We start from the raw sequence: 11233 nt of genomic DNA, 5'->3' as shown, positions 1-11233 counted from the left end.
ACAATTTAGCTGTCTTCAATAGGCATAAAAGTTGAAATTTTGAGACATCCACAAATTTGGACTTGATTTTCACAATAATTTTTTTTTTTAAACCATTAAACCTCACACTTACAATCTACATTATTCAGGTAATGCTAAACAAAAATAATTAACCATATTTAAGTAACTTTGGAATCCTAAATTGAATTTCTTAAAAATTTCAATTTGTAAAAAAAAATATTTGTCTATATTATCTCTTGGGATCTTTCTATATTTATGATATTATCTCTTTGGATCTATAAAATTATATTTCCAAACATTTGTGCAATAATTGAATTTTTTATGACATGGTATATATGTTGTGCCACTTTCAATAGTTTTAGATTACAATAAATTTCCCAGAATTAGAATTTTTCTAAATTTGTCACAAATATCTACAGGACTTCTTTAAACAAGTTTCGTTCCTTAAAAATATGGGATAATAATAAATGAAACAGGTCTATAATGCATTTTGTTTAATAACATAAATATATTTGATGTATAATCAATGCAAAACATATCAGATTTCCATTTCTAGCCAATGGTTATCCCATAGTGTATCCTTAATCATAATAAAAATGCCAATTCATTTACTGCTGCATCTTTTGTTTTGAAATCAAGCTGAAAAATAAAGTTTATTTTTACTGTACATCTAATTTTACAAAATTTCCTAAATCGTAAATTATTTTGTTTCACTCTTTAATTACCGCCTTCCAGTTCTGGATTTGGCAAACTGCTGCAGAATATGCAAGCTGACATTCATCTTTTTCTTGTTGAACTGTTAAGTAAAAATTTCAGATCAATAATATAATAGCAGAAGCTTCAAATATACTAGCAATAATAATAACACATAGAACTATAAAAACCAACTAATGCAAATTAACTTGATCACCAATACCTATCAAATTCATTATTAAAATATATAAGGAAAGTAAAATTTCCAAGACCAGATTTTTATACAGTAAATAAATGAAAAAACTTTCAGTTAAAAAACCATAATAAGCAAAATTGTGCAGTAAAAACTCAAAATGTGCAAAATCGTACAGTAAAACTCCAAAATGTGTACAAACCACCTAAGTCCGGCGATAATCAAGTTTATTGTATTTTATATTCCTATGATTTTATATTTTATGATTTTATATTCCTATTATGAAGGCTGGAATTTAATTTATCAACTTCTCAAAACTACCTGAATTTTAAGTTTTAGAAAAAATATGGAAGACACTATGTAGAAAGGAATATTTAAAAACATTCTTCCCAGCAAAATTCTCCTTTTAATTTTAACCAAAAAAGCAACCAATGTACAACTTTTAAAAGTTTGATTAAAAATGTAGTAATATATTTATATAGATCAAACTAATTGATTTTTTGTCTTATAATATTTTTAAATAATATACATGAGTAATATAACATTGTATTATACAAAAAAATCGAAATTCCCGCTCGTCACAACAAAATCAGATGGAACAATGAAGGACTAAAAATGGACTGGGAATCCATGTTGAAAAAAAATAGCACTGAACTCTATAACAATCTTATTCAAGAGAGAATTTTACATAGTTACACAAAACCACTGATTAATACTATTCCAAGAACATTTGTCACTTGTATTTACTTGTCCTTTTTTGAAGTTCATAACACCAAAAATAATAGAAGGGAAGGATTCCCAGCCACCTGCCCTGAATTAGTGATGGGGTCAAAGGTCAAAAGTCTTATATCACCTTTGAAACATTTTATAAAACCAGGAAGAGGAAACTCTGATAAAATAAATTAGTTAAATTGAGCAACATTGAAAAAGTGGATAAAATTGGAAACAGGTATGATAAATTTATTTCAAGTATTAAATTTTATGCAACAAAAATCAATTTTCTAAAAATTTCAAAAAAATAATTTTGGGCATTATAAAATTAATTTGAATGTTTTTTTTTTTTTTTATTCAAATTTCTGTTGAAGTTTGGCATAATTTGAAGCTAAAGAACAAAAGATGTAATTGCACAAAAATCTGGTCTCTAGTTGTGATTAAGCATTATTGGTAATCAAACTGCTTTCACATTAGTAATGGCTTTGCCACACACCTTGAACTTTGCATATCAGAGCAATCTCATCAACTTTATCTTTATCTTCCTCAACAGTTAGATCTTGCTTTGAGAAATGCTTATAGCCTTCCCAATCAATTTTGCCTTTTTTGATCTATGAAAAATGATATTATAACATACAAAGATATATTCTACAAATCAAATGATAAGTTAATAGCAATTATAAAATTGTATCAATGAAATAAACCCCCAAAAAAGTTACCATTCCAAATTTGTCCATCACACACCTTATCCAACACTAAAAAAAAAAAAAAAAAAAAAAATTAAAATGTTGATAAAGGGATATTAAAATCTATATAACCTCGATAATTCATAACAAAATCCAGCCAGTTTAAATAAGAGTTAATGCTCAAAATAAGGATGGTATTCACTAAGTTTTTTAGAAGGGGGGGGGGAGATTGATGTAGTTATTAAAAACAAACAGAAAAAAGATGGAATTTTTGTTGACTAAATAATTTATTAATTATCAATAGAAAGTTAACCACCCTCTATAGGATATTCTTGCTGTCTTCGGAGTAAATGAAAACTGTTCTTGGGTCATTGAAACTTCTCATTCAGCATTATTTCCTAACCTAAGTGGAATACTGAACAATCTTATTTAGGATGAACTCAATGGTCATCAAGAATTAATTTTAGGAATTTTTTATTGATTCATGACCAATCACTAGCTGTTACCAAATATTTATTTAAGACATAATAACTATCAGCCAATTTAACCTTTAACAAGTGAGAAAGGAATAATGGATATTAAAAGCAGATAATGTAGAAAATATATGATGATTAAAAGGACAAGAAAATGGCCTACAAATAGATGTTAATAAACATAAGTTTTACCTTAACTTTATAATTAAGATTATCTGGCCCATTCTCAATTCTTTTAGAAAGTTCTGTAACAAAAAAAAAATTAATGACTTTAAAGCTTTCCATCATGAAAAGTTATGAAAAAATATTAAAAATGTGTACCATGTCTACTTATGAGTTCATGAGAACATTGCCCGAAGACTTCTTTTATTTTTGCATATTCTTCATGGCACTAAATAACATAAAAATATATATTATACAATTAACAAGGTAATATTATAACTTGTTAGTCTCATCTTGATGTTTGTATCTTGTTTTTAAATGTACTGTTAAACTGATCTATAAAATTTGAGATAAAAAGTACTCGCTTTTAACTATAAACAATTATTATTCAGGAGAAAGTGTTATTCCATGGACTCCTTGATGATAAATCGTTTATATGTTGTGGAATGAGAAACAAATGGTAATAAATTGGAAGTGTGTTCAGAAATCCAAAATCAATAAGTCTTCCAAAATATTTAAATTCCTTTTAGTTGCCTTACTAACAAAATTAATTTAATTTTTTTTAATATTGAATATCTCATCCATCTAATTCCTTCAGTTAAGATAATCAAGTTTGATCTTTTCAGCAATTTAGTTCACTTTTTGGAATTATAAATCCCCCCAAAACATTTTATTCGATATATCATAAGAACCAAGTTGAAATAATTAAGTACTTAACAGAGGGGGCCATTTTGGACACCATGTTGAATACCTCAAAATTTGTGTATAGTTAGTTTTTTTTTTTTTCAATATTTTAGCTCCATCCTATAAAATAAAAACTTATTATTTGACACTAATTTTGTTAATATTGATATTTTTATTATGCAAATTATAGAGAATACAATCAACTGATATATTAACCATGTTATGTAGTTCAGAATGACCCATTTTAAGCAAGTGGTATTTATTTATTTTAAACTTTCCATCAACAATTAAAAGATGCCTCATTTCTTTATTGAGCATATGGACTAGAAAAAAGTCCTACATCATTGGAATCATTTGTTAGTTTTTCTTTGGCTATTAAACTTTTTTAAAAAACCTGTTTAATATATTTTAACACTTTGAAACTATTGAACTAAAATAATTATAATATAGCTTACCCTGATCTGGCCAAAAAGTGTAGTGATAATGCCAATGACAGTCAAAACAACAGATATATCAAACTTCATCATGCGCCTACAGTAAAACCTTCTTCATAAGCTTCCCTCAGCACAAGAAGGAGAGGCTCTTGTTTGCTTCCTTTATATAGCCCAACCCCACCCAAGCCATGGGTAACATAATTTCTAATTTATCAAAACAATATTTAGTTTAATAAACTTTAAAATAAATATAAAAAGTAAATATTTAAAAATAGCAATAAATTTAATTAGTTGTTCTGTTTAATTTACCTTCAGTTTGGCTGTTAATTTTTTTTTTCAATACAGTATTCTTTAACAACAGAATTGATGGAGACAATACTTTTATTTTTTTATTTTTCTATTTATAAAATTGATAAATTTCTACTTTTCCACTCTGGTTTCAAATAGTATTCTTAAATTGGAATAAAACTAATATCAATGTAACTTAGTCAACTAGAGATCTATAAATCAACCCCATTTTTAATCAATCACTTTGTTACTAGAGCTATTGGACTAAAAAAGAACATTCTAGTAATTTCAGCTTCAATTCATTTCCAGAAAATTGAGTTAAAATAACAGAAATACTTGATATTGTGGATAACAAAATAACAATTATCACTAATGTTGTTGGAAACCTTTTTTTACACCATTTAGTGCAGGACTTCATTATAATAAAAGTGTTTTTCATAATAGAATTTAATGTTTGTTTTAGTTTTTTAAAGTATAATTTCATGTGGTATATTGACATTACATATTTTTTTTTTAATGAAAAAGAAGTGGTTTTTATTATAAGGTTGAAGCCTCCAATATGATCCGTTGCATTTTGCAAGACTTTGAAAAGTAAAAGGTCTGCAAATTTTTCTTTTAGAGTGACTATATTACAGTAATAACATCATCAATGATAAAGCGTAGGATTATCTTAGATAATCAGGTTTTTCAGGTATCTTAGTTGCATGACTGGATTCAACTACCCATTCTGTAGCTTATGCCTCCAAATAAGGGATGGTCACTTCCCATTTTTACTATTTCAACTAATCTGGTAAACATATCTCTAATATACAAGTCAAGTTCATTTTTAGTGACATAGAGAAAAAAAACAACAATCCTACTATTTTCCTTTGTTTTTCAGAACCTAAGTGAATCTTTCTGGCTTTAAATAGTAGAATAGCTAATGGTTGCATGATTTATTCTGGTAAATAATAAAACAGTTAAAAATATTATTATGAAATTTTTATAAATTATGGTTTATATTTATTTTATATGTTCTACAATCCATCATTTCTGCCTATTCGTGAAATAAAGTAATTGTTTGAATGTTTTATTGTTTTTTATGTTAATTGATGTCAAAAAGACGTATTTATTAAATTTTAAAATTATTGCCCTTTAGAAGCCCTATTTTTAAGGGCTCAAATATGAATACACATATTGCACTGAAATAATTTTCAACTTCTACATGATTTCAAGAATATAAAAAGAACTAAGAATAACTAATCTGAAAAAAAAAAGTACTGAACTTATTTTTCATGATATAGTTCGAAGTAGTCTAGGTGCAGGAGCATTTATCCTATTCATATTTCTAATAAAAAAAATTACTGAAAAATTTATTTTTAGTTAGATTTCTATTTTGATTTTTTAGTATAGAAATTAAAATATTAGTAATTGGTTTCCCAATTTTTTATTAATATAAATACTCTTTCTGTTATTGGGAAAATGAGAAAAAAATAATTTACCCCCATCTTCCTCCTAGTAGCTGATTTGCCCATCTGAAAAAAAAGAAAATTATATTTAATAAGGATAATAATAATTTCTATTCTATTTATGTGTCATTTTTAAAATACAGGTAATTCCAATGGGGTAATTGTTCAAAAATAATTTGACTAGCAACTATAAATTTTAAAAAAAAAATCTGCATATTACTGGGATTCATTATAGATGATTTTAAACATAAAATAGTTCAGGATCATATTTTTGAGTAAGAAAAAAATTTGTTTTTAAATAGAAAAGGAAGAGAATTTCTTTAAATCATCTTGACCATAACAGTTTAACGGACATCATGACTTTATTTATACTATGATTTTTTTTTATATATATTTACATATTTTAAATATTCTCTATATCACAGATTTATATGGCATAATGTAAATTCTAGGTCTTTTTTCAATAAAGCTCTAGTTTTATGTTGAATAAACTAAAACAAGAAAGAAAAAGGAAATGAAATGTGAATAAGGGACAACTTTTAATATTATATTCCTCTCTTAAATAAAAATTATTAAAACTTCTAATACTTTTAGAATACATGACAGAATTGATTACTGTATTCCAAATTGTAAACCAAATTTATATTGTAAATAGTCAATAAAAAAGTTATTTATTTAGATATATTACATACTACCATTAAAGTTTACCTAATGATAATGCAATTAATAAACTCCTATTTATCATATTTTCTTAAATTTGTATATACTTTCTCATTAATTAATGTTTGTTACTAAATATGCATATACTTACCGGAATAGGGGAGAGAGCTTGGGGAGGGGAAGGAGTTCATGAACGAGGAACTGTGCAGTTTGTAGTAGGACTTATTGGAGGAGACAGAGGATAGTGGTGAAAGGAAGATGGTAGGGAGTAAGGAGAAGGCGTTTGGGGTGGGCAAGGGAGTGTACTACTGGTTGAAGAAGAGAAAGGAAGGAATGGAGGACTGTGGAGAAGAAGATAATATAGGAGAATACAAAGGAGACTGTGAATGGAATGGAGAAGGACTTCAAAGGAGAAGGAACTGTGCTATCAGATGATGGAGGGGAGAGGGAACAGTAATGGTAGGAAGTTGGCAGAGGAGATGGTGTGCGGTCAGAAGAAGGAGATCGGGATAGACATGGAAGTATAAAATCACTTGAAGCTGTTATTGAGAAAGACAGGCTATGGTTTGGAAAGGAAGTGGTGGAGGGGATAAATTAGGATTAGCAGGAGGGGATAGAGAGCTTTGTAAAGAAGTTTATGATTCTTTGGGCTTCAATTGATCTTCTTGTTTTTGGTATACCATTTTTCACACAAAAAAGTTAATGAATTAGTTGAAAATTTTGTTGATGATTAAAAGTATTGTTATAATCCAGGCCATCGTTACAGGGAGGGAGGATAGGGGGTTTCATCCTCCCAATAAATTTAAAAACCACAAAAGTTTGGAAATTTGAGAACCTACTTCAAATCATGAAAATTACGTTAAAACATTATTCAAGATCAAAATTGCTAATAAATGCAATTTAGAGAGGCTAATTTTCCAAAACTGTTGAGGAAAAGGGTTAACTTCATGAAATACAGACCTCGGTTAAGTTGGAAAAATACAGTCAAAACCGTTGGGAAATCTTCTCCCCTCCCCCCCAATAATTTATTTCAGCAACGTCACTGATTATATGTGACATCATATGTAACATATTATATGTTATATCAAATGTGTACATTTGAATAATATTGTATGATTAGATATTTGATTAATATAAGGAGTTTCTTATTTATTATACAGTATTTTATCAAATACAGAAAACCCCACATCATTCATTTCCTTCTGGTGAAAGAGATAAACATTATTACAACCAGTGCTAAATGTTATGTTATAGTCAGAAATACTTTAATCTTAATCTTTTTAATTAATTTTTGATTAGGTTGAAAGCATAATTTTACAATCTGCATATACTTTAAATACGTGCAAACAGAGTAACATTAAATCCTATGAGAGAGAGAGAGAGAGAGAGATGTGTACATAAAATGAATGTAATTATTATTTGCTGGTTATAAGATTTTTTTTTCTTTCTTTTTTTAAAAAAAAAACAAAACATTGAAACTCTAAAATACCAGTATATAACTAACCATATATAGGCAATGTTTTGTCACTTTAGACATTGAGTCTCGTTAAAACACATTAATCAGGGGCAGCACATATAAATCCAAGATACCTATTTTAACACACTGCATTTATGTGATTAGACACATACCACTGTAAACACTTAAATGATGTAAACATAAAGGAACAAAGTAAATGAAAAATTAAAAAGTTGTACAGTGAAATGTAACATTAAATAAGAATAATAAAAGGTCTAAAAATTCTAATTAATAAAAATTAATAATTGTCTAAAATCTTTTATTATTCTTATTTCATTTTATGTTTCACTGTACATCTTTAATTTTTCATTTACTTTGTTCCTTTATGTTTACATCATTTAAGTGTTTACAGTGGTATGTGTCTAATCACATAAATGCAGTTTGTTAAAATAGGTATCTTGGATTTATATGTGCTGCCCCTGATTAATGTGTTTTAATGAGACTCAATGTCTAAAGTGACAAAACATTGCTATATATGGTTAGTTATATACTGGTATTTTAGAGTTTCAATGTTTTGTTTTTTTTTTAAAAAAAGAAAGAAAAAAAAATCTTATAACCAGCAAATAATAATTACATTCATTTTATGTACACATCTCTCTCTCTCTCTCAGGATTTAATGTTACTCTGTTTGCACGTATTTAAAGTATATGCAGATCGTAAAATTATGCTTTCAACCTAATCAAAAATTAATTAAAAAGATTAAGATTAAAGTATTTCTGACTATAACATAACATTTAGCACTGGTTGTAATAATGTTTATCTCTTTCACCAGAAGGAATCATTTAAGTGTTTGCATCTTTTTTTTTTTTTAGCGCTGATGAAGCCCTGCAATGTGGGGCGAAACATTCGTTCATAATAAATAATTTTACGACTATTTGAGTTTTTCTTTGACTGCACCCGCACCATCTTCCTTTCATTATAATCATTTACATTTTAGTTACTATGCATTGGCTCTGTGGTACAGAATTATACAAAGAAAATGTAATCATGAGAAAAATAAAATATTTAGTTTGATTTCGTAATTTTCTTAAATTTAAAAATAATGTTATGAAAAAGTTGTAAAAGTGTATGCATAGGTACATTATTTGTTATGTTGCAGTTTATTGCTTGTTACTCATTCATCTAATAATAATCTAGCAGGATATTTACTATTTATTTTTACACAATGATTTTAAATTTTCACATTGACCTTTAAAGTTAATTATTAATTATTAAAAGAATTTGGGAAGAATAAAAATATTAAAACATAATCGCTTTACTATTTAGGCGTTTTATTTATATTATTCTAAATATTGATTGATGTATTTGGTAAATTAATAAAATAAAAGCTCTTCACCATTACACTTACAATCAGGATTGGATATGATAAATTCAATCTCCTAGCAATGCACAGGTAATTAATTACATTTATCTGTTCCTTAATTATCTACACTTTCTAATTGTAATTTTTAAGGTTTATATCATTGATAGGTATTTAATTTCACCACAAACACTGTTCCTTAATTATATGAGAAGGTTAGAATGACAGTGGAGTAAGTCGTTTCTGGTGTAGAGATAAATTAATTTTTAGGACTTGGCTTACTCAACTATAATTATAACTTCGTAATGTATGTATTGTAGGCAGAGTATTGAATGAATTACTATTTATGAATAGTAATAAGAGTAATACTGACTATGGGTTTCAATATTATTTTCTGACACAAAATCAATTAATTGAAGAAGATATTCTAAATGGTTAAAAGTACTGTTATCACGCATGAAATTAAATAATATTCTAAATATAAAATCATAGCTTTCAGACAGGTAAAATCTTAAGTTAAACTCTTAAGATGAACGCTATATAAAATCCTGAGAGGGACGCTACCACGCACCACAGCCTAATGAACAAGTAGATACAAATTATTACAAATAATGCTAAATATTAATCTTTTTAAAATATATATAAAAAAAAAACATTTAATTTTAATTGTTAAGTTACCTATATAATTTTAAAATGTTAATTATTTACTTCCACTCCTTCAAAAAAGGTGGGAACAATTACTTCTTAACCAGACTTTACAAAGCTTTTAAAAATGAATTACTCACCCATTCAACACGGGATTTTTGCCTTTTGGGAGAAATTCAAGACGAGAATGGACATTAGAACGTAATACTAAAGGAGTAAGAAACAGTTTCTTATTTGAAAACAATTTAAATCAGTCTAATCAAGTCGACGCAATAAATTCAGGAGAATCTTCGTTTGTATATCCAAAGAGTAGATCAAGCATTAAATGTCAAAACTCATAATTAAACCTATATATTATATATTATAAAAATAGTTAAATTGTTTTCTAAGTTATAAAAACATAAAGGGAAAAACACTGACCCATACAATTTATTTCATGAATCTTGTTAAATCATCTACTAAGTCGTGTAATTGAAAATATAAGATAAAGATCCAATAGCTATTGGTTTATTTTTATAAAAAAATAGGTAAATTGTTAACTTGAATCAAAAGAAAAAAAATCGCATCCAATAACTAGTTTATATCTTATTTTATAAACTATATTTATAGTATATATTCAATTATAAATATAGTTAAATTGTTTACTTAGCCGTAAAAAAAAAATTACTAACCTTTGTATCCTAACTGTTGCGATGAATTAATATTGTTCGAAACTAATTAATTAAATAAATATTGGATAGGTTTTGAAGGCTACAGCATATACCACAACCTCTGGCCACGAATTTTGGGTTTCTATACTAGTGTGCGCCAGCATTTAGGTGTAAGTTCCTGTAATTGAGTGGATTTCATACTAATATATAGACGACGAAGTAGTACACGGAGAGGTTCGGCAATATAACTTTTATAGAGGGAATCAATCTCGAGCTGCTAAAATAAGGAAGGAAAAAAGTGGCACCACTTTTAACCAAATTATATACAGTGTAATAATATAGTAATCCGAACGAATTGCTACAGGGGGGTTTCAGATCACGGAGAGTATTAAGAAAAATGTTGTAAAACAATTCAACAATATAAATGTACAAAACTATTTTTATTTTTTTTTTTTACATATTTTATTGAAAATTTGACAGTTTGAAATTAAAAAAATCAATCTTTTTTTAAAGAAGTCGGTTATTTTTTTCTGAAACTTCGGCAGAAACTTCTTCACTGCTTTTTCTCTCAGACGCTGTAAGAGAAGTACTTGTTGCCATGGTATAGCCACTTCTGGGCCCTGTTTCATAATTTTTTTTTTTTTTTTAAATTGATAGATTTATTTATTGATAGATATTACAATCTGCCAC

The 11233-nt window shown here is 27.1% G+C and overlaps 1 protein-coding gene across 1 annotated transcript; it reads right to left on the bottom strand.

Annotated features, from left to right (window-relative positions):
• Positions 1-479: 479 nt before the first annotated feature.
• LOC106686444 (uncharacterized) lies at positions 480-9617 on the bottom strand. Its single transcript, XM_014429769.2, has 9 exons — positions 9297-9617; positions 5806-5838; positions 4058-4240; positions 3078-3147; positions 2949-3001; positions 2317-2352; positions 2094-2208; positions 726-796; positions 480-639 (listed from the first exon to the last, which is right to left on the bottom strand). Exons 3-9 carry the CDS (start codon positions 4127-4129, stop codon positions 586-588), a joined length of 471 nt encoding a protein of 156 aa, XP_014285255.1. The 5' UTR covers positions 4130-4240; positions 5806-5838; positions 9297-9617; the 3' UTR covers positions 480-585.
• Positions 9618-11233: the final 1616 nt, after the last annotated feature.

The sequence above is a fragment of the Halyomorpha halys genome, unplaced genomic scaffold (assembly GCF_000696795.3).
Source record: "Halyomorpha halys isolate HHAL.00 unplaced genomic scaffold, Hhal_1.1 Scaffold36.1, whole genome shotgun sequence".
Taxonomy (NCBI): domain Eukaryota; kingdom Metazoa; phylum Arthropoda; class Insecta; order Hemiptera; family Pentatomidae; genus Halyomorpha; species Halyomorpha halys.
This window is presented reverse-complemented; position numbering and strand designations above follow the sequence as displayed.

What these genes read in the sequence shown, in the direction of transcription:
- LOC106686444 (XM_014429769.2), bottom strand. Translation starts at nt 4,129, where the DNA reads ATGATGAAGTTTGATATATCTGTTGTTTTGACTGTCATTGGCATTATC. An exon ending in TGAACTCATAAGTAGACATG is followed by an intron (nt 3,002 to 3,077) that starts GTACACATTTTT and finishes TTTTTGTTACAG; the next exon opens with AACTTTCTAAAAGAATTGAG. An exon ending in TCTGATATGCAAAGTTCAAG is followed by an intron (nt 797 to 2,093) that starts GTGTGTGGCAAA and finishes TTTACTTAACAG; the next exon opens with TTCAACAAGAAAAAGATGAA.